The following is a 23994-nucleotide window of genomic DNA, read 5'->3' on the forward strand; positions in this document are numbered from 1 at the left end:
ACAGTATTCACGATTTGACTCGAAGCCATATCCTCGTAGCTAGTGACCGAATGAAAACACGATACGACCTGAAGGCGAACGTGGCAGGATTTCGCGAAGGAGACCTCGTGTGGCTGTTTAACCGTCAACGGAAGAAGGGTCGCTGCCCAAAGCTGCAGCCGAGTTGGGAAGGACCGTTCGTGATCTTGACAAGGATAAATGACGTTGTATACCGGATCCAGCGCCATCCCAGGGCTAAAATGAAGGTGGTACACTTGGACCGTCTGGCGCCTTACGCAGGAGACAACGGCCAGAATTAGTTGTTCGGGGCGAACAATCTTTTAGAAGGGGGGCAGTGTTACGAATAGTGATAGTGTGGGCTGAGAAGTAATCAAGTGAGTGGAATGAGGAAATGGGAGTAGAGAAAAATCAATTGTTTAATAAATAGATTTTTGATGTTTGACGGTGATAAATAAAGTTTCTTTAAATATTAGAAAATATAGCGAACCCGAATATAGAAATCGTTACATTATTTATTGTAGAGACGCAGCTCTCAGCTATCTTTATATTTTCTAACGTAACGTATTTCATGACCAACTTCATTAAACTATATTATTTTAACAACCCACGCTACTGTACTTTTAGTTTGTAAACAAATAATTTGTTATTCTTTATGGGAGTCAAAAATCTTTTCAAAATATCATTTATTTTTAAGTTATTAGGAAGTAGTAAATCCCTACGACGATAACAAATGATAAGTTTATCTGTTACCAATTTCCTATTAAATTCAAAACAGATTTTAGTTCATTTGTTTTTTTTTTTACTGTGAAGTCATGTCCCGTTCTTTTTATCAAGTAAGTAGATATTTTTAGTGATTTTCTTGCGTCAAAGACATCAAAATGTTCATTTGATGCCGACAGTGCTTATTGTCTTATCATTCCTAATTTATGACATCATTGCGTAAAACCCCAGTCAAGATAAAGTATGAGAGAATTTCATTTTTAATTATACTTCAAGGCAAATTAATTTTTATCAATATCGTATTGCCAATTCATACGAAAATATAAATATATAAATATATAAATATATAAATTCCAAAATCATTACATTTTAATTACATAGTTAATTTAATTAATTAATTAATTTAATAGGTATTTAATCTCCTCCTTGCTGCGATAACACATTTTCGCCATCACAGCCTCATTTTTCAAAACAATTTTTTGAAAAAAGGCTTTGTTGGGATATTAGGGGACTACCCGCGCGCCGAAGCTACCATCTTGGAAACATGGCCTACTAATAATTTATCAAAATAAAATAATCAATGAGGACCTCTCAGGTGTGTGTCAAATAAAATCGTTTCGGGGAAAAATTAAATAAGTATTAGTCAGTCTATAAATGATTCATGTTTATTCGTTCAACGTTGCATTGATAATGCTGACCTCCAAATTTCTTCACTTTCGCATGCGTGTGTATTCTGCAAAAATAGATTTTTCAAGGATGATGTTGGGGAAGACCAAGTTCCAACGAAATGTAATGCACACAGAAACAGAACAGTCCGAGCCGGGTTAACGGTCGGTTCGAGTGAAGGTTTGGCAGTATGTTATAAATTAATTTAGAAAACTTGTGACCGTGAATAAAATGTCTCACACTCCGTATCAAGTAAGTAGCAACACACTGCAGTTTGTCTTTCCATTCATTTTACTTATGCTCCTCCAATTCTTATTTGCACCACATTGACCTTTATTAAACATTAATCAAGCTTTGCGGTGTCGATGCCCGGAAATGAACATCGTGTGTGGCAGACCCAGCAGACCCATGTGGTTGCTTTACATCAACTCCATACTCTACTCCCTGACTTTGATAAATTTAGATTGAAAACATCCGTTTGTTTTACGCTTCGATTTTTCGGCTGATAACTGATTGAGCCTGACGATTTAATAATAAATAAACAGAAAAAGTTAATGATAATCAGCAAGCATTGTGCAGAATCTTTGACCGCAAATGACTACTTGGAAATGCTGTCCAATTGCAGAATCCTCCAAACAACTTCGATTTTGTCGTATAAACTACGTTATACGGATATTGTCACTGCGACCACGTGTAATGTGTGTTGCATACTTGGCATAAGCAGAGTTACAACAAAGTTAATAATGTAACAAAGTACGTAAAACATCAATTTTAGGAAACATTTCAAAATAAGAGAAATTGTTTGTTCAATTTATCACAAATTGGTAAAATTTAAATTTAAATCAAACTTCGAAGCCTCCACCATTTTTGCAATTTGTGAATAAACGATTATTCAGACTGTGATGGATAGAAATAAATGTTTTTCGTTGTCGAGTGCAGCATCACATACATAATTTGATGATTTCTTTTTTTTGGATGTATCGTAAATAAATCCGTTACTATTTAAAGTAATAATTTTTATTGCAGCCAATCCCCGTAAATTCTGAAGCAAGAATAGATGTAGAAAAAGCTCCTACTATATCAGATTTATGTTGGGCACATGGACTTGCAACATTTAGCCCCGAAAATATTGAGCAGAAGTTGCAGCAAGGAGCTAAGATCGATTCTATTAATCCTAAATGGTACGGTTGGGAAGCCTTGCACTACGCTGCCCGTACCACTGACCCAGACAAATTGAAAGTAATATGTGACAATCTACCCAGAGATAAAATTAACACTCTGACGATGCTATCAGAGAACGCTTTACATGTCTTGTTGGACCATGGGGTCCTAGGTCAGTCTTTCAACATAACTTGTCAAAATGGTACTGATCAGAGGACGTCGAAAATCATCAACCAAGAAGAAAACAGCATCGTGGAGTGTGCCCGAATTTTAATAAACGCCGGCATCGACGTGAACCACAACAACTTCTGGAACGAAACTCCTCTTTTGATCGCCATCAAGCGCAAGTATTTTACAGTAGTGGAGATGCTGCTGGAGCAAGACGGTATAGATGTTGATTCTTGTCGAGGTGCAGTGTCGGGAAAGACTGCTCGAGAGCTCCTGAAAAGGACAAAGCTAGAAGTGTTGCCTAAACAATCTAGCACACATACAAAGATTTTGTTCCGACTGTTGAAATCAGGAGACGAAAAAGCCTTCTCGAGATATAACGGTGGAAAAATAAGCGACATGTTAAAAACCGACGAAGATATCGATGGTGACAACGAGGCCAACTCTAGTTGTACTTTATTGCAGTACTGCTTCCGCAGAGGTTTGATCGCTTGGCACCAAGAGAAGGCGAGATGTGAATCCGACTCTCCACTTCATTACCAAGACATCACAGCCAACCGCCTCGTCCAGACCTTCTGCCAAAACGGAATGGCGAAATGCATCCAACATTTACTAAACAACGGCGCTAATATCGACTCCATTTTGAGGAAATTCGAAGACGGGAAGTCTCTTCTGCAAGCGGCGATCGTCAAAGGGTACTACCCTTTAATAGCCGTGATTTTGGGCCACACCGAGACCACATTCGACCCAAACAAACTCTGTCCTGCCATTGTCGAGTTATTGAGTTCCACCACCAACGACATCGACTTGAACTGCACCCTCTCCATCGTACTTAACCGACTCCTTAATTTAGAAACACCTCTCGACGAAAAAGGATTAGTGATTCTGAACCAAATATGGAAGCTGGATCGCAGCTTGACGCGACTTAATCAAGAGAACGTTCTCTTATTGTTAAAGTTTCCCGGGTCGTTGAATAGGACAAGTGGTGTCGCACTGTCGAGATTCTTGTGCTGTTGGAACTACGACATTACTAACACAGTACTGGAAAAGATCGGTCCGGAAGTGATACAAAAGCATTTGGACGAATGTGTGGAACAAGAAGACGACAAGATTTGTATAAATTATGACAGTTTCATCAACAAAGGTTCAGTCGAACAAGTTTTAAGAACATTTGTGTCTTCGTCGGAACTCAAAGTTTGTCTCAATCATGTGGTCTTTAAAATTTTGATAATGGAAAAGTGGGAGAAGCTGCGGTTTACGAAATTCAAATATTTTTATCTAAATTTATTCTCTTACATTTTTTTTTACTTGTTCTTGAACATCTACGTTCTGTGTAAATTCAGCAAAGTGTCCAATCCCGGTGTCGATCTTGTGTATGGTTTAGGCTGGATTTTTCTACTGCTGTTCGTGGCTAAAGAGCTCTTTCAACTTTTGGCATCCGCTAGCTCCTATTTTTCCGAATTTAATAATTATGCGGAACTTTTTTTCATAGTCACGACATTTTTGGTATATTCTGTGGACACGAATTGGGTTGACATTGCAGAAGTATTGTCAATTTTAAGCTCAAATCTTGTACTTCTCTTGTTGTTGGAACAAGTGCCATTATTTGCCAAATATATCATCATCCTCCGTACTGTCGTCTTCTATCTGTTGTACATACTGTTCTACTTCATCCAGTTCGTAGCTTTCGCAATCTGCTTCTACATTCTCTTTGCCAACTCGGACCAAGCGTTCTGGACAGATTTGGGCAACAAAATTTTCGAAACAATTATCTTGTTCACCGGAAACTTAGACTACATGGAAACTCCATGGAAGAAAGAGTCTTCTTCGAATAGTACTGGTCAAAATTCGTTCCACAATTTTTCAAACAAGGAACTATTTTCGAAATTGATTATGTTACTGTTCGTACTGTTCATGGCCATCATTTTGCATAATTTGCTGCTGGGTTTGCTCGTCACCGACATGGAAAATTTGAACAAACGCGTCAAACTTTTTGAACAGTTGAAAAGAGCAAGTTTTGTTGTTAGAATTGAGAAATTCCTGGATAGTGCTTGTCTGAGGTGTTTACCCAACTGTATCGTAGATCATTTTCATAGCGGGAGAGATCTTTTCAAAAAGAATAAATATGTGGTTGTAAATATCAACGACAAAAAAATGATTGACGATGATGGAAAACAACAGTTAGACTTTATCTTAACCAAGAGGGAAAAACGACAAGATTCCTTGAACAAGCTCTACAGATACATAAAGTTGAAAGTTAAAGAACAAAGTTACGAAGGAATTCGACACCACGTTAATTCAGAAGTGTTGGAGAAACTCGAATTGGTTGAAGAAAGACTCAAGAATCTTCACGAAATTGCGCAAGTTATGAAAGTTGGACTCCACAAAAACAGATGATGGCAGGAATTGGACGGTCATGTCAATATTTTGGAAAATTGTATGCAAGCGCTTAGTTTCTTGTTTTCCCATTTTTATGGAGAAGTTTGTGTTCGACTGTTTGATGACTGTTAATTAAAGCATTTAAAAAAATATTACACAATCATGTTGCAAAGTATGGTGGAGTTCTACCTGATTCAAATATTTTTAAATTAAGTAAATTTGGTGCCATATTTTAAATATACAAATGTTATCTATTTGACTGTTAAATTTTATTGGTTATTAATGTTTATTGAAAATTGTTCCAAAAGGTGTTATTTATTTAACAGTTTTGTAAAACACTGCCAAATAAGTTGTGCCTTCTATCTTCCACATTTTAATAGAGCAAATTTTATTGTTATATGTATTTATTAATTTTTTCAATGAAATATAAATAAATTCTTAATTTATTGGTGTTTCAATAAAACAAATTTAATTTATTTCGAAGGTGACAGAGACTGATGACCACTATCAAAGCCATCAGTTGATAGAAATAGGCGATCAGACCTCTTCCACATCCGACCAAGAACAAAACTCTGTAAGTCAGAAGTTGAAAATTAGTTTTTAATGAAAGAGTCTTTTAGTTAGTCGGTTTATTTTCAGGATGACGCTGCCGAGGGTATTACAGATATTAGCTGTAAAATATGTGGTGTGCATTTTGTCCATGGACAATCAAGACGACACCACACTCGAACAAAAGAACATCAAGCAGCCTTGAAGGAATTCAAGAAGAAAAAGGCGGAAGAAGCTGAACACGATAAGGTACTATTTTACTCTTTAGATGAGAGTTGTGTTTCTATTACCACAAATAATTTAATTTGACATGTGCAAAATAAGTATTATTGAAAAACAAAAATTCCACTTTTAATGTGCAACGAATTGTTTAGAGGACTGAAGCGACGTCAGTAGTACCAGAAGTACCGAAGACTGCTGCAAGACCAAAAGAAAAGGTACCACAATACAAAATGTCTACTTGTAAAACACAACAATCGTTTCAGGTGGAGATTGAACCAGTTGAACCTGCTAGTGATGTAACGGCGAAAGCTGTTGAGCACGTTGTTGCGAAACAGGTGTGACGATTTTAAGCTAAATTGACAAAATTTTCAATTACCAATTTACAGAAATACAGAGTCCGATCTGGGAAAAAACTTCCGGAACAAAATCAGTTGTACATAAACACGCTGACTGCATTCTTTACTTTGCGGTACGCTCTTGGTAACGTCAGCAAAGATCTCCAAGTGTCGATAAACGACGTCAACTGGAAGGATTTTGGAGACATTGTAATCGAAGTGACAAATCGAGACGTTACTGAAGTCCACGCCGTTCAGTGCAGACAGATTCAGACCAGGAACAACATTACAATTTCAGCCCTGAGTGCTGAAAAGGGAAAATTCAGCATCAAGAAATTGTGCAAGACGTTGAAGGAACTGCGGAACAAGAGGAATTATGAGAAGACATATTTCAAGTTGTTCACGGTTTCGAATTTGTTGGTAGAGAAGGATAATAATCCTAAATTTACTTATGATGAGAGAATTGTTGAGAAGGGGAAAAATGACAACGAGAAAATGTCGCGGAGTGATAGAACAGTGATAATTCCACAATACAAGAAAAACAATTTGTTGAACAGTACCGACGATCCTGATGATATTTGTATATTCAAAATATTGAATCATGAAGATGAAGATCTGAATGACGATTTAAATAAGTTTAGCTTGTTTACAAATCAGAAGAAATTATTCGGTTTAAGAGAACTGATAAAGATGATGATTGAAGACAAATTTGACAACAGTAAAGATATTTCTAACGATGTTATCAAATATATTGGGGAATACTTCAGGACAAGTCAGACTGTTAAGGAGGATGAGAGTTACTATAAGTTGACTAAGACGGATATTTTGGTAAAAGTTGCGGAACTACTCTTGGAATCTAATCTGGTACTACCAGAAGGCGTCATCAGAGAGAGTATTGAAGAAATATATTTGAAACTGTGGAAGGACACTGCCGAAGTCTTTGACATCATTATCATCAAAAATGATTCCGACATCGTCAATAAACTTTACGCCATTCTGAATAAAATCCTAGAACCAGAAATTGGATGCACTCTGAATTTCTCCACCAAATTAACAGTTAACAAAAAAGACATCAAAAGTGAGGCACTAACGGTAGAAATTTTCGACGGCCTCAAGACAGAGTCCGTTATCAGGTCTTGTGAATTTATGTATTTCGCTCTGTGGAAAACTGGTTTGGTGCCCTTAATTCTGACAGCGGAGACCGAAAAACATCTTTCGTCAATAATCAAAGTGATAAGTTTTCTCAAAAGTGAAGATATATCTCTGAAATTTATCCTAATGACCGATTTACAAATCGATCAGAGTTATTTTCCGGAAAACTTGAACGTCTTCTTCAACCTGGAAGATCTGAAAGCTAAAGCACCGTCAATTTGGCCTGAGATCTTGAATTCTATTTCCATTGAAGTTTTGGATTTTTCGGTGAAGTTGAAGGAAATTGTCGATTTAAATGACGATTATTTGGGAAGGTTAAGACCCGATGCCTTGCTCAACATGTTCCTCAAGGATTATTCCTTCAGGGACGTCGATGTGCCAATAACTGGCGACATTGTTGACAACATTTTGGTGTTCAAAGATGACGCTGTCAACAGTATCAGACAATACTTTCAGAGAAGAGATGGTGAGCAAAATGCGGACGAGTTGTCCTACTTAGTTAACATCAAGGGGTGTCCAACGCTGATACAAGTGCCACCGGAGCTTTAAGTTTTTTGCCATTTCACTAATAATATCAGTGACAAATTTTCACTTATAATATCCCGATGCATAGATTCTATGCGAAAAATAACAGTAATATTTTATCAAAATGTATATTTTCCAATTTTAAAGAAAATATGTACGAGTACCTACTTTTACCCTTTTTTTAGTTGTTGTATCCGAAAGAGACGAAATTAAAAACGTTTAAAGGTGTTAAATTTCTTTACTTCAACATTATTCCAAAAAAGCTCTTTTTGTACTAATTGCCTCAAAATCGATATTTCCGGGTTATCCTCGGAGTTTGGGAAATCCTATTTCCCCAACCCGGTGTTTTTTACTTTGCAACAGAAACTATGGGAAATTGAATAGTATTTAATGACGTAGATACACGGAAACGACAATTCACTTTAAACAAAATGGACGTTTCGTCACATTTGCAATTGTATTAATTGTATTAATTCTCATCAAGACAATAAATAAGTAATTAAATAGTTATTTACATTACGTATGCGGTAGGCTACATTTTACAGCGCGAGGTTTTTAGTTTGAGACATGACCGCGAAGTAGGAGTGTTTTAACAAAAACCGAGCGGTGTAAAATCCTACCGCATTAGTAATGTATTGATCTTTTTGGTCACCAACCCATTACTCGTTTTCTCAAATTTGGAATTTGTTGTAAGCAATAATTTTGAAAAACACAAAGTTATTCTATTATACTGATAGACGGATATGTTTACGATTTACACGACAAGATGGCGCCATCAGACTTCAGACGAAAACAACAAAATTATGTTCATTTTTGAAAACTGAACAGATCAATGGTAGCGGTATGTTGCCTTAGTATAAATGGACCCTATTTATGATAAGCTAACAGTTTGGAGTTTGAAGCTCTCTGAAAGCTTAAAATGTTCGTGTTAGTTTACTGAAAGATAGTGTGTAAAAATCAAGGTAAGTACCGTAGCTGCAAACTGTGTAAACATGTCAATTAGAGCTGAGGAGCCCAAAAATAATTATTTCGGCAATTTTTTCTCACATTTTGTTGGCAAACAAAAACTTTTTTCTCCAAACAAAAACTTTTTTCTCCAAACAAAAACTTTTTTCTTCAACTGTCTTAAAAGAGGTTACTTTTATTACCGTTTTCTGTCAGTAAAGTTGATGTTTTCGTAAGTGTACAACAAAGTTACGTGTTAGGTACTAAGGTAACACTTTTACCTCCTAGTATTAAAAATAGGTACTTTTGATCATGGGCTTAAAATTTTGTACTTACAATTAATAATTTCACACTTCGTTGATTTGAAGAAAAATATAACGTTCCCGTTAAAATTGTAAATGTACTACGTATGAGTTTCGTGGTTTTCATAATATGGGTCCTTTAACTTGGTTGGAGAAAAAATAGTATGTGTCATTCGCATTAAAACTAAATTTTAATCACAATCTATTATTTCATGATGGTCTATTTATTTATATTTGTCGAGAACACGACGTGGACAGAGAAATAAATTATTAAAAACAAAATTATCTTTTTCAAGGACCTTTAAATTTTCTTTAATCCGAATAAAATCGTTTCAGATAAGAGTTAAACACTACGTGTATCGTCAAAATAAAGAATTCATTATTTATTCAACCAACGTAAGTTTATATCATTAATAAAACTTATCTTTCATCCAGGGCGATTATGTGAATTCTGAAAATAGACATTCCGATGTCGATTGGGAAAAACCGAATACCGTAAAGTGACAACTATAAATTTATTTTTTAATTTATTCGTGTCTGTGAATAAAATGTCTTTTGCTCCATCCAGAGTAAACCACAAGACCTTTTTTTTTGTTAATTTAATGATTAATGGTACTCTCGTGTCAAAAATGGATTACTCCCTAGAATTCGAACTTTTAGGGAAATAACGTTTTTCATGTTGTGTGTAACTAGAATTTTCAAAAGTTATTTTGAATGCCTAAGGTTGGCTACTTTGAATTGAGAGATTAAATCCAAATAAATATGCCGCCAGTAACCAAAATTGATTGTGAAACGAAAAATCATCTATCACTTAGCGAGAAATTAGTCATTTGCAACTGTTACAATTAATTTGCTGTCTTACATTTTTGGGATATCTTTTGTTTGTCACCAGAAACCACATAGCCTCCAATCTAACCAAATTTATGGCAACCTAGTAACGAATATCCCTAAATCCTAGGGAGTAATCCATTTTTGACACGAGAGTAATATCTTATGATTTAAACGAGAGTAAATAAGAAAACAATACTGAAAACACGCAAACAATTGAGCTGAATTTTTGAATGTAGCTTGAATCTTGTCCAATTATAGAACAGGTATAGGGCTATACTATTTATAACAAGTTTTAAATACAAAGTGATCAAAAAGAAAATAAATCAATCTATTCAATGGTATTTTACCCCTTATTTTGAGATAATAATTGTTGCTAACAATTACAGTAAACGTCTGTAAACTTTGCCGAAATCGAAATAGTAGGTAAAGTCCTCGTCTAGAAATAGTCAATTTTGACTTAAATTGTAAATCATTTTACAATAGGAGAGAAAATCGTCTTATAACTACCATAAATAATTCCATAAATAAATAGGGGCTGTTATTTTACCTGATGTTTGCTCTTCCTTGAGTCGGCACTGCACAACAAAGGGGCAATAAAGTTAGAGGGTATTATGGTAGTTATAAGACGGTTGGCTATCCTATTGTAAAATGATTTACAATTTAAGTCAAAATTGACTATTTCTAGACGAGGACTTTACCTGTATTATGATACAAGTTTATAAGGCAGCTTTAAAGCACGACGCGTAGCGGAGTGCTTTTAACGTCACGAGTGCTTTAAAGGCCCTTATACACGTGTATCATATGCTATCTTTTTAATTATATTTGCACTACAATCAGTAAATTATAACAAAAAAAGTAAATTGAAATATATTTTCCGAAGTAATCTGTGTCATTAATCGTTGATATAGAAATGGTCAATTATTGTTGTTTCGTTGCTATGTATAAGGATTTGTTATAAATTGTGTACAAATGTGTATCTATCATTGTTCAAACTGTAAGTGAATTTGTTGTTACCTAAGCAACTTTATAGCTATTTATTATACAAGTGTCTTATACGGCAAATAAGTCACGAAAGAAACATTAGCCAACTTGAGCAAGCTCTCGTGGCTAAACATTTCTTTCGTGACTTATTTGCTGTTAAGGCACGAGTGTAAAACATAGTTTTATCCAACACCTCCTTCTGTAACAGTTTTTATTCTTTTTGATGTTCAATAAACTGTTCAATTCTCTCTAAACTCATTAATTATAAACACAGTTTGATTATGGGTTCATAAGTCCACTAGTGTTTTATAGATCTCATAATATAATCAAAATCTGCATTATTATGACTTCATAGGTGTTGGATAAAAGCTTTAAGACATTTTAAATTTCTTGTTCGTGCGTTTAAAAATCGTTTTTATCAATTATTCTTGAAGATGGCAAAGACCAGTGCGGTGGTCAGCTCGATAAACTTCATTTGATAGAAGTACATGATCTTCTTCTGCACTTACTTAACTTTTAATTTAACAAAATACAATTTCAACTTCTACAAGCCACAAACTTTTTTCTTTCAAAATGCCAATCACGAGATTGCTGCAAATGTATTCTGTGGAGTATGCGGTCTAAATTTTTTTTATGGATAGTTCAGGGAATGCCATACAAGAACAAAAGAGCTCCAAACATCCTTGAAGGAACAAAGAAGAAGAAAAGTGGAAGATACCGTATTACAAAAAATTTAATTAATTTAGAATTTATATACCGGGTGTAGAATTGGTTTACGAGACATAGGATTTTACATGTAAAAATAAAGAGTTTCAATTATTGGCTCCCCTAATGATTTTACGGCAAAATAGTTAAAATGAAAGTTGGAGAGAATTAAAATTACTGTCTAATTTCAGTCCTACTTTTTTTCTGACATCTTGTGGTACTGAAAGACAGGCAAGAAAGAACTTGACACAAAAACAGTAAAAAGTACTACTAAGCATGAAATTGTATTTCTTTCTTTAAATGTTATTATGGAGGATCTTTTTTAAGCAACTTCCAAGCAACATTTGCTTCAGGTTTCCCAGACCGATCAATTCCTGCAACAGAAACAATTGGAAGAATTGTAGAGAAGTTTGAGCATTTAATGGAAGATACCTTTTCATTCATCCTGTAGTCCTGTACGACTTCATTTGAAAGGCAAATTAAAAGACAATTAAATAATAGAGAAACCATCCGACAAATACATAGTATTTTAAAAGTCAAATTTCATGGCTAGTGCTACTTTTTAGTATTTTTGTGTTAACTCCTTTCTTGCTTTTCTTTCAATACCACAAGATGTTAGAAAAAAAACAAAGAGTGGAATTAGACAGTATTTTTAAGTCTCTCTAACTTTCATTTTAACTATTTTGGCATAAAATTATTAGGGGAGCCAATAATTGAAACTCTTTATTTTTACATGTAAAACCCTATGTCTCGTAAACCAATTCTACACCCGGTATGTAGCTTGTACATTTGTATTCAGGCATAATAATTTTTTTTATTGACAAATAGTGAAAATGTCGATAAGGTATGATAAGTTTGTTTACTTAACTTATTTAACTAAGGTTCCAACTTTCATGCAATCACCACCAGAGCTTTTGACTTTTCTTTCACGTATCTATCGTTCGGTAGCAAATGTTTAGTGGGGAGTTCTTCAAAAGACCTTCTGAAAACAATTTCGACTGATAACAGTTGTTGTGCGCCAATCAGTTTTTTTTTTTGTTATTAATAATAATAGCAGCAATTTGTTATAAAATTGTTTATATTTCATTTTAACAGAAAATAGATAAACACAAAAATGATTAGGATTAGATATGTATATCTTTTTTCAAATAAATCCCCCCACCTCCTCACCACAAAAACAAAAAAAAAACTAGTTTTCTTCTGGAATTATATTATTTTCTGCATGTACATTAGGTATGTTAGATGTACTATGCCGGCCAAAAAATTTTGGCCGTCATTGTCTGTCAATTCAAAAAAAAAAAAATTGTAATCCGTACTTTATTGTCATCATGATTACCGTCTTGATTATGAACGTTATTTTTTTGGGTGGTAAATTTCAAAACTCAAAATTATTTTGTCATTTCTACTACACAGAACATTTACCTCAGGTTATCTATGTACGATTGCTTTAATTTTGTTTTTTCCCTACCGGTTAGAAATGTAGGCTGTGGATACCTCATTTGAGGTGAGAAAATTCAACTTTCTCGTTAATTATTATTATTATTATTATTATTATTAATGACTGACTCAACAGGCAAGAGCCCATTAAAAGAGTCAGATGAAATGTAAAGTAAAAAGAATAGGTAAGGTAAGGTAAGAAAGTTAATCATGAAATGTTTATGGTAAAACTGTACCAAAATACAAATGTCAAAAGTGAAATAAGTTATTGATAAATGAAAGCCAATTCAATAAAGCAAGTTGGTAGATCAATCATATAGGGAAAAAAATTGTATTCAAACCTTGTTAAGAAAGTGCCCTTGCAGACCTTAGGCACTTACAAACCTCGCCTACGGCTCGGTTTATAATCTTTGCCTGCGGTCTGCAAGAAAGCACTTTCTTACCTTAGTTTGAAATATACTATTATTTAAAGAGTGTGTAATGATTGCTATTAGTCACGATGATGAAATTTGTAACACGAGCTCTAAGTGAGTGCAGGAATCATCCGAGTGGGTAATATCCATTACAAGCGAGTAAAATACGGATTTTTTTGACGACGTACAAGTTACCTTTTTATTAAAAAAGCTCACCAAAGTCCATTAATTGTGACATTTCAAAATGATAATTATGATACACAATTATTGTGTATCATAAAAATTTTGTAGTCTAGGCGATAATTTGCAAATGTAATTTTGCAATTCATCACGATCCGTGAAGTAATGAGTCGTTGCTCACGGTCGTGGGTAACGAACATTATTACGTAACGTATTGTGCATGTACGAGTATAATGGTTAAAATGAACGTATTATTTAATACTAGTAGAAAAATAAATAGGTAATACTCGTATTTTATGTAGAATTCTGAAAAAGCACGCCTAAAATAAATAGTTTTCAGAACTACATAACCGAATTAAATTATGTCAGAAAAACGGATTCCACTGCAGGGTTTGTAATATAATATGTATCACTCTCAAACGAAACGACATTCATAATAATTCAGAAAGACAAAAAAGTAGTGGAGAAAGAACAAGAAGAAATTGCAATTGTCTGGGAACTGTAGTTGTGTGGAGCATCTCCATCTGTGTGTCCTATTGCATTTTTACAAACTCTCAAAATATCGTTGGTAAAATTATAAAAAAAATTCTGTGATCCACTCTACTTTACTTTTTGTTTGTAAACAGTAAATTTGTTATTCTTTATGGAAGTAAATTAAATTAAGTTATAATTTACATCTTTAAAACTTTAGATTTATTTCCAAATAGATGGTAAATACTACGATAACAAATGATAAGTTTATCTGTTACCGGTGTTTTATTGAATTCGAATTTTAGTTAAGTAGTGATTTAACGAATGAAGTCATGTCCCGTTCTTCTTATAAAGTAAGTAGATACTTTTTGTGATTTTTTTGCATCAAAGACTAATCATCAAACTGTTGATTTGATGCTTCAATCGTCCTTATTGTGTTATGATTCCTGATTTATAATAACATTGCGTAATATCCCCGCCAAAATAAAGAGCAAGAGAATTTCAATTCTCATTATACTTCAAGGCAAATTAATATCGTATTGCCAATTCATACGAAAATATTGTAAATTCCAAAGTCATTACATGCCAGTTAGGTAATCTAATCTTTACCTCTGTGCGATCACATTTTCACCATCACAACCTCATTTGTCAAAACATTTTTTTGAAAAAAGGCATTGTTACAGTATAATTTAGGTAGTTGGACAATCTATAAAAAACAGCAAAAAAATTGGGGTTGTCATTGAAAAAAACCAATGACGAAATGATTGTGCAAAAATACATGACGTCATAAGTAACATTTTTATGTCATAAGGTGGCTAATTAATAAATAAAATTGACCTGTCCGAGGATTTTGCTAAATTTTGTTCCTTCTTTTATCATCACACTGTATATATCTTTCATTGTTGAGTGCAATATCACATTTGTGATTTTTTTTTTTTATTTATCATAATTAAATCCGTTACCTGCTATTTAAAGTAATAATTTTTTGCAGTCAATCTCCGTAAATTCTGAAACAAGAATAGAGCTACAAAGGGTTTCTACTATATCAGATCTACGGTGGGCAGATGGAATTGAAACACTTAGCCCTGAAACCATTGAGCAGAAGTTACAGCAAGGAGCTGAGATCGATTATATTAATCCTAAATGGTACGGTTGGGAAGCCTTGCACTACGCTGCTCGCACCTCTGACCCAGACAAATTAAAAGTAATATGTGACTATCTACCTATAGATAAAATAAATACTCTGACGATGCTATCAGAGAACGCTTTACATGTCTTGTTGGACCATGGGGTCCTAGCCCGGTCTTTCTACATAACTTCTCAGAATGGTACTAATCTGAAGATGTCAAAAATCATCAACCAAGAAAAAGATAGGTTCGTGAAGTGTGCCCAAATTTTAATAAAGGCAGGCATCGACGTGAACCACAGCAACTTCTGGAATGAAACTCCTCTTTTGATCGCCATCAAGCGCAAGTATTTTACAGTAGTGGAGATGCTGCTGGAGCAAGACGGTATAGATATTGATTCTTGTCGAGGCGGAGTCTCGGGTAAGACTGCTCGAGAGCTGTTGAAAGAAAAAGATTTAAATGTGTTGCCCAAACAACCTACCACACATACTAAGATTTTGTTCCGACTATTGAAATCAGGAGACGAAGAAGCCTTCTTGAGATATAACGGCGGGAAGATAAAGGATATGTTAAAAACCGACGAACACATCGATGGTGACAACGAGGCCAACTCTAGTTGTACTTTATTGCAGTACTGCTTCCGCAGAGGTTTGATCGCTTGGCACCAAGAGAACGCGAGATGTGAATCCGACTCCTCACTTCATTACCAAGACACCACAGCCAACCGTCTTGTCCAGATATTCTGCCAAAACGGAATGGCAAAATGCATCCAACATTTATTAGACAACGGCGCTGACATTGACTTCACTTTGAGGAAATTCGAAGACGGGAAGACTCTTCTGGAAGCGGCGATAGTCAAAGGGTACTACCCTTTAGTAGCCATGATTTTAGGCCGCACCGAAAGCACATTCGACCCAAACAAACTCTGTCCTGCCGTTATCGAGTTAGTGAGTTCCACCACCAACGACATCGACTTGAACTGCACCCTCTCCATGGTATTCAACCGACTCCTGATTTCAAGAACACCTCTCAACAAAGAAGGAGTAGTAACACTGAACAAAATAGCGAGCCTAGATTTCTATTTAAGGCGACTTAACAAAGAAAACGTTCTCTTGTTTCTGAAGTTTTCCGGATCGTTGAAGCGAACCTGTAATATCGAGCTGTCGAAATTCTTGTGCTGGTGGACCAAGGACATTACTAACCCAGCACTAGAGAAGATCGGCCCGGAAGTGATAAAAGAGCATTTGGACGAATGTGTGGAGCAAAAAGAGGACATTATTTGCATAAATTATGACAGTTTCGTTGATAATGGTTCGGTCGAAGAAGTTTTAAGAACGTTTATGTCTTCACCGGTACTCAACGAATGTCTGAACCATTTCGTGTTCAAAATTTTTATAATGCAAATGTGGGAGAAGCTGCAGTTTCTGAAAATCAAATATTTTTCTCTAAATTTGATCTCTTTCGTAATTTTTACTTGTTACTTCACGTCTACATTCTTTGTAAATTCAACAAAATATCCAATTTCTTTGTCGATTTTGTGTATGTCTTAGGCTGTGTTTGTCTATTGGTGTTCACGGCTAAAGAACTTTTTCAATTTTTGGTATTCGCTGGCGCCTATTTTTGCGAATTTAATAAGTTTCCGGAAATTTTTTTCATGGTCAGCACATTTTTGGTATATTTTGCAAACAAGAATTTGGTCGGAATTGCAGAAGTATTGTCAATTTTAAGCTCAAATCTTTTACTTCTCTTGTCGTTGGTACAAATGCCAAAATGTTCCAGCAAAATCCTCCATTTTGTCCTCTTATTACTGATGTATACAGTGTTCTACTTGATCAAGTTCGTAGCTTTCGCATTTTTCTTGCACTTTATCTTTGGAAACTCGCAGCACACATTTTGGACAGATTTGGGCAACAAAATGTTCGATGAAGTTATGATGTTCACCAATTTAGACAACATGGAATCTCCATGGAAGAACCAGTCTTCTTCGAATGGTACGAATCAAGATTCATCAAACAATTTTTCAGACAACAAAGTGTTTTTGAAATTAATTGCTTTAGTCATACTGTGCATGGGTATTATTTTGAATAATTTGCTGCTGGGTTTCCTCGCCGATGACATCGAAAATTTGCACAAACGCACCAAACTCTTCGAACATATGAAAAGAGCAAGTTTTGTTCTGACCTCTCAGAGGTTCCTGGGTACTGCTTCTATGAGGTGTTTATTTCCCAACTGTATCTTACATCATTTTCGTAGCGGGACAGATTATTTCAAAAACAATAAATGTGTAGATATCAACGACAAGAAAATGCTTGACGATGATGGAAAAAAAGATTTAGACTTTATCTTAACCAAGAGAAAAAAAAGACAAGATTCCTTGAAGAAGTGATTCAGGTACATAAAGGCTAAAGTCGACGAACACATTTACGAAGGTATTCGACAGCACGTTAATTCAGAAGGGTTGGAGAAATTCGAATAAGTCCAAGAAAGACACAATAAATCTTCACGAAAATGGGGAAGTTATGAAAGTTGGCCTACACAAAAATAGACGATGGAAAATGTTATGCCATTTCATGCAAGAATTCAGTTTCTTGTTTTCCCATTTTTATTGAAACATTTTTGTTTGATGAAAATTAATTAATATCATTTAAAGAACGAAATTTGGTGACATATTTTAAACATAAATTTTTTATCCATTTGACTACTTAATTTTATTGTTTGCTAAAGTTCATTGAAAATTCTTCCAAAACAGTTTTTTAAAATACTGCCAAATAAGTTGTCCCTTCTATCTTCCACATTTTAATGAAGCAAATTTCATTGTTGTGTATTTGATAATTTTTTTAATCAAAAATAAATAAATTCTTAATTTATTGGTGTTTCAATGAAACAAAGAATACCCTCTGTAAGTCAGAAGTTGAAAGTTAGTTTTTAAGGAAAGGATCTATTTGTTAGTTGTTTTTTTTTTTCAGGATGACGCTGCCGGTAGTACTGAAACTGTTATCTGTAAAATGTGCGATGCGAATTCAAGAAGAAAGGGAAGGAAGAAAGAAGCTGGACACAATGAAGTAACATATTTCTAATTACTCTTTATATGAAAGTTGTGTTTCTATTACAACAAATAATTTAATTTGACCTGTACAAAATTCGTACAAAAATTCCACTTTTAATGTGCAACGAATTCTTGTAGGGGACGGCAGCGACGTTAATAGTACCAGAAGTGCCGGGGACTGCTGCAAGACTAAATCAAAAGGTACCACAATACAAAATGTCTAGTTGTAATACGCAACTTATTGTTTTAGCTGAAGATAGAACCTGTATTATTAATTATTATTTGTACTTTGTTCCTGATTCTTCCAAGTACTATTATCCATAATACTATAATTTATATAATGTATTATTACGTCAGTGGGATAAATGAGTTTCCATTAGCGCACTCAGTGGGATCAGAATTTACTTATCCCACTGAGTGAGGTAATGAAATGCGTGATGCGGTAATAAAGTTGTTATCCCACTCATTTTGAGTGGGATAAGTGTCATAAAAGTTTTCAGTTCTGTTGTGAGGTCTTAAGCACACACTCTTAGGTATCTTTTTTTATCAAATTTAATAGTTTTACATCTCTTTTTTTTATAACTTTTATTTTTAAATACTAATCAAGAGACTGCTGCAATTTCTTCTGTGAGATATGAAATATGCGGTTTCAATTTTTTTAGGAGGATTCAGAGAATACCATAGAAGACCAAGAGAGAAGAGCTCCAAGTATCCTTGAAGGAATTAAAGGAGGAAAAAAATGACGTAAAGTGGAAAATACCGTATTTCAAAAAATTAAATTATGTTAAAATTTGTATTCAGGTTAAAAAATAATTTTTGTTTATTAGCAAATAGTGAAAATGTCGATAAGATACGATAAGTTTATTTACTTTTTTACTTAACTTATTTAACTTAACATTATGACTATGAGGATCCAACCCTCGTACAAATACATACTACATTACTACCAAAGTCTTAGATTTTTCTACCACGTACCTATCTATCGTTCGGTAAATCTAGCAAATGTTTAGTGGAGGGTTCTTCAAAAGACGTTCTGAAATCATTGTTGATCAATGTTGATAGCAAATGATAAGTTTATCTGTTACTGGTTTTTTATTGAACTCAAAACGAATTTTAGTTATTTTGGTTTAACTGTGAAGTCATGTCCAGTTCTTCTTATCAAGTAAGTATCGGGTGTTCATTTAAATTTCCGGTCAAAGTTGGCGTTGAAGAGTCGATTGTGAACGCACCATGGATTACGGATCACGGATCAGTTTTTACACGAGTGTTGAGTTCACAATCGAATTTGACCGGAAATTTAAATGAACACCCGATAGATATTTTTAGTGAATTTTTGCATCAGACAAACAGACAAATCATCAAAATGTTGATTTGATGCTTCAACAGTGTAATTGTATTATCATCATTCCTAATCCTAATTTATGATATCATTGCGTAAAATTCCCGTCAAGATAAAGTCCAAGAGAATGTCAGTTCTAATATTATACCGGGATATCAAAAATCATCTTGGTCTAAGGTGGTCATAGATTGGAAAAAGTCCGTCTCAACATATTTCGTGTGACGATTTCTTCGGTACGAACGATTGGCCTACCAGCACCTTTTTTATGACAAAGCCAGTTTCGCAAAACGCACCTACACAATTTGTAAGGCATACATAAAAATCCTTCGGCATTACTGCAAAGTGTGGGAAAAAATAAAAAATAAAACTGTTTGACAGCTGTAAAATGATTGACACAAATGCACGATCTAGCTTCGTCAATTATTTGAAAACCCATGACCACTTTTGACCAAGATAATTTTTGATATCCCGGTACTTCAGGACAAATCCATCATTATATCATATCGTATTACCCATTCATACGAAAATATTATAAATTCCAGCTATTACAGCTTAATTCGATAATTTAATCTCCACTTAGCTGTCTAGAGTTGACACAAAGTGTAATTTATTTAACAGTTTTGTAAAATACTGCCAAATCACTTGTGCCCTGTATCTTCCATATTTTAATGGGGCAAATTTGATTGTTATATGTATTTGATAAATTTTTCAATTAAAAATAAATAAATTCTGAATTCGTAGGTGTTTCAATAAAACAAATTGAATTTATTTCGAAGATGGCAGAGGCTGGTGATCATTATCGTAGTTTTCAGTCGGTAGAAATTGAAGATCAGACCTCTTCCACATCCGTCCAAGAACAAAACCGAATACTCCCTGTAAGTCAGAAATTGAAACTTAATTTTTAAGGAAAGGGTCTATTTGTTAGTTATTTTTTTAAGAGTAACACTGCCGGCAGTACTAAAAATGTTAGCTGTAAAATATGCGGTGCGAGTTTTCTCCATGGACAATTAAGACGACACCACACTCGAACAAAAGAACATCAAGCTGCCTTGAAGGAATTCAAGAAGAAAAAGAAAGAAAAAGCTGGAGGCGATGAGGTACTATTTGTAATTACTCTTTAGATGAGAGTTGTGTTTCTATCACAACAAATAATTTAATTTGATATGTGCAAAATACGTATTATTGAAAAATTTACTTTTAAAGTGCAACGAATTGTTTTAGGGGACGGCAGCGACGTTAATAGTAGCAGAAGTGCTGGAAACTGCTGCAAGACCAAAAGAAAAGGTACCATAATAAATGTATAGGTGTAATAAACAACGTATCGTTTCAGCTGGATATAGAACCTGTTGAACCTGCTAGTGATGTGAAGGCGAAAGCTGTTGAACACTTTGTTGCGAAACAGGTGTGACGATTTTAAGCTAAATTGGCATAGATTTTCAATTATCCAATTTCCAGAAATACAGAGTCCGATGTGGGAAAAAACTTCCGGAACAAAATCAGTTGTACATAAACACGCTGACTGCATTCTTTACCTTGCGGTACGCTCTTGGTAACGTCAGCAAAGATCTCCAAGTGTCGATAAACGACGTCAATTGGAAGGATTTTGGTGACATTGTGATCGAAGTGACAAATCGAGACGTTACTGAAGTCCACGCCGTTCAGTGCAGACAGATTCAGACCAGGAACAACGTTACAGTTTCAGCCCTGAGTGCTGAAAAGGGAAAATTCAGTATCAAGAAATTGTGCAAGACGTTGAAGGAACTGCGGAACAAGAGGAATTATGAGAAGACATATTTCAAGTTGTTCACGGTTTCGAATTTGTTGGTGGAGAAGGATAGTAATCCTAAATTTACTTATGATGAGAAAATTGTTCAGGACTGGACAAATGACAACGAGAAAATGTCGTGGGGTGGTAGAACAGTGATAATTCCACAATACAAGAAGAACAATTTGTTGAACAGTACCGACGATCCTGATGATATTTGTATATTCAAGATATTGAATCATGAAGATGGTGATCTTAATGACGATTTAAATAAGTTTAGCTTGTTTCAAAACCAGAAAAAATTATCCGGTTTAAGAGAACTGATAAAGATGATGATTGAAGACAAATTTGACAACAGTAAAGATATTTCTAACGATATTATCAAGTACATGGGAGAATACTTCAGGACAAGTCAGATTGTCAAGGAGGATGAGAGTTACTATAAGTTGACCAAGACGGATATTTTGGTAAAAGTTGCGGAACTACTCTTGGAATCTAATCTGGTACTACCAGAAGGCGTCATCGGAGAGAGTATTGAAGACATATATTTGAAACTGTGGAAGAACACTGTCGAAACCTTTGACATCATTATCATCAGAAATGATCCCGACATTGTCAATAAACTTTACGCCATTCTGAATAAAATCCTGGAACTAGAAATTGGATGCACTCTGAATTTCTCCACCAAATTAAAAATTAACAAAAAAGACATCAAGAGTGAGGCACTAACGGTAGAAATTTTCGACGGCCTCAAGAAAGAATCCGTTTTTAAGTCTTATAAATGTATATATTCCGCTCTGTGGAAAACTAGTTTCGTGCCGTTAATTCTAACAGCGGAAAACGAAAAACATCTTTCGTCAATAATCAAAGTGATAAGTTTTCTCAAAAGTGAAAATATATCCCTGAAATTTATCATAATGACCAATTTAAAAATCGATCAGAGTAATTTTCCGGAAAATTTGAACGTCTTCTTCAACCTGGAAGATCTGAAAGCTAAGTCAATTTGGCCTGAGATCTTGAATTCTATTTCCATTGAAGTTTTGGATTTTTCGGTGAAGTTGAAGGAAATTGTCGAGTTAAATGACGATTATTTGGGAAAGTTAAGAGCCGATGCCTTGCTCAACATGTTCCTCAAGGATTTTTCCTTCAGGGACGTCGATGTGCCAATAACTGGCGACATTGTTGACAACATTTTGGTGTTCAAAGACGACGCTGTTAACAGTATCAGACAATACATTCAGAGAAGAGATGGTGAGCAAAATGCGGAGGAGTTGTCCTACTTGGTTAACATCAAGGGATGTCCAACGCGGATACAAGTACCACCAGAGCTTTAATTTCAATGAGGGATACACCAAAAAATATTCTATAAACAATTTTGGCCGACAGTAGTTGTTGTGGGTCAAGGTGTGTTATTCAATACTATCCCTCCGCCACCCGGCGGCACGGCAATTTTGCCGGAGTACATACACTATTACGGATATTACTATCAAGTAATAGTGCAGTGTTTATCAACATAATTACCGGCGTCTCGCCTCCGCATTTTGACTTTGTTTTGTATTATGTTCTGCGTCAATGTTAAGGAATTTCCTCACGATATGACATGAGTATAATAATACACCTTTTTGAATTTCAACTACCAATGTGTTACCTAAATCCAGAATTTTTAAATTTTTAAAAAGAGATTGCGGTACTATTCCCGTTGCTGAAATTATAAGTGGTAAAATAGAATTTTTTCCTAAACTCCAAAGATTTCTCATAGCAACGGGGAGCTCTAAATATTTATTAATTTTTGTGTTATATGTCTGTGTTATATTATGGGAATTTGGAACAGCTATATCTAAAAGATATGCTTGCTTTTGTTGTTTATTTAAAATAATAATGTCTGGTCTGTTATGCTGAATGTGAATGTCAGTTAAAACTGTGCGATCAAAATATAATTTGTAATTGTCATTTTCCAAACAACTTTCTGGTTTATAAATGTAATGTGGTTGTGTATCCTTTAATAAATTGAATTTAACAGCTAAATTCATGTGTATAATTTTAGCGAATATATCATGACGTTTCTTATATTCGCTTTGAGCCAAAACGGTGCAAGAAGAAATGATGTGTTCAATGGTTTCCCCTTCAGTTCCGCAAATCCTACATTTATCTATGATCGATTGTAAACCGCATATGTGTTTTTTATAATTTCTTGTATTGATAACACGATCTTGTATTGCAAGTATAAAACCCTCAGTCTCAGGGTGAATATTTGATTTCTTAAGCCATGCATATATACATATTACATACATATAATAATATGCATGTAATAACAATAACAATATGCATTATCAAAATATGTAGATATTTTAGAGAAAATAAATAAAAACATAGAAATTTTAAAACGGTCTAAGGGCCGGTTGCATCAACGCCAGTTAAAGTTATCTGTAGGTTAAAATGCTTCGTTACTTTAGTTACCTATTATTATAACAATGTTTTCGTATAGGTACATATTTTAATCTGTAGTTAAATTTAACTCACGTCGGTACAACCGGCCCTAAATGTGTTAATTTTCTTTATGTAAGTATTGCTCTGA

General features: G+C 34.5%; 2 protein-coding genes across 12 annotated transcripts; both read left to right on the plus strand.

Annotated features, from left to right (window-relative positions):
• Window positions 1-752: 752 nt before the first annotated feature.
• On the plus strand, window positions 753-8110 carry LOC138136220 (transient receptor potential cation channel protein painless-like). 4 transcript variants are annotated; one of them, XM_069055293.1, is made up of 6 exons: window positions 772-833; window positions 5579-5668; window positions 5734-5892; window positions 6018-6080; window positions 6129-6200; window positions 6252-8110. In XM_069055293.1, exons 1-6 carry the CDS (start codon window positions 813-815, stop codon window positions 7899-7901), a joined length of 2055 nt encoding a protein of 684 aa, XP_068911394.1. In that variant the 5' UTR covers window positions 772-812; the 3' UTR covers window positions 7902-8110. The 4 variants fall into 4 exon arrangements, with proteins under 4 accessions (XP_068911392.1, XP_068911394.1, XP_068911390.1 ...); XM_069055292.1 differs by lacking the exon at window positions 772-833 and adding an exon at window positions 1247-1638; XM_069055291.1 differs by lacking the exons at window positions 5579-5668; window positions 5734-5892; window positions 6018-6080; window positions 6129-6200; window positions 6252-8110 and adding an exon at window positions 2413-5540 and having other exon boundaries at window positions 753-833.
• Window positions 8111-14430: 6320 nt separating this feature from the next.
• On the plus strand, window positions 14431-23444 carry LOC138136688 (uncharacterized). Of its 8 annotated transcripts, none has more exons than XM_069055961.1 (10): window positions 14431-14495; window positions 15134-17660; window positions 18236-18401; window positions 18454-18516; window positions 18566-19477; window positions 20396-20529; window positions 20593-20751; window positions 20876-20938; window positions 20985-21056; window positions 21110-23444. In XM_069055961.1, the coding sequence occupies exons 6-10, from the start codon at window positions 20431-20433 to the stop codon at window positions 22751-22753; spliced, it is 2037 nt and encodes a 678-aa protein (XP_068912062.1). In that variant the 5' UTR covers window positions 14431-14495; window positions 15134-17660; window positions 18236-18401; window positions 18454-18516; window positions 18566-19477; window positions 20396-20430; the 3' UTR covers window positions 22754-23444. The 8 variants fall into 8 exon arrangements, with proteins under 8 accessions (XP_068912062.1, XP_068912064.1, XP_068912065.1 ...); XM_069055963.1 differs by having other exon boundaries at window positions 18236-18331; XM_069055964.1 differs by having other exon boundaries at window positions 18236-18331; window positions 18978-19477.
• Window positions 23445-23994: the final 550 nt, after the last annotated feature.

This window comes from Tenebrio molitor, chromosome 8 (assembly GCF_963966145.1).
Source record: "Tenebrio molitor chromosome 8, icTenMoli1.1, whole genome shotgun sequence".
In the NCBI taxonomy this organism is placed as follows: domain Eukaryota; kingdom Metazoa; phylum Arthropoda; class Insecta; order Coleoptera; family Tenebrionidae; genus Tenebrio; species Tenebrio molitor.

Excerpts from the sequence above, each read along its gene's own strand:
- LOC138136220 (XM_069055291.1), top strand. The coding sequence starts at position 813 with ATGTCCCGTTCTTTTTATCAA. Across the intron at positions 834-2,412 it reads TGTCCCGTTCTTTTTATCAA|CCAATCCCCGTAAATTCTGA; the intron begins GTAAGTAGATAT and ends TTTTTATTGCAG.
- LOC138136688 (XM_069055965.1), top strand. The coding sequence starts at position 20,431 with ATGGCAGAGGCTGGTGATCATTATCGTAGTTTTCAGTCGGTAGAAATT. Across the intron at positions 20,939-20,984 it reads CTGCAAGACCAAAAGAAAAG|CTGGATATAGAACCTGTTGA; the intron begins GTACCATAATAA and ends GTATCGTTTCAG. Across the intron at positions 21,057-21,109 it reads AACACTTTGTTGCGAAACAG|AAATACAGAGTCCGATGTGG; the intron begins GTGTGACGATTT and ends TCCAATTTCCAG.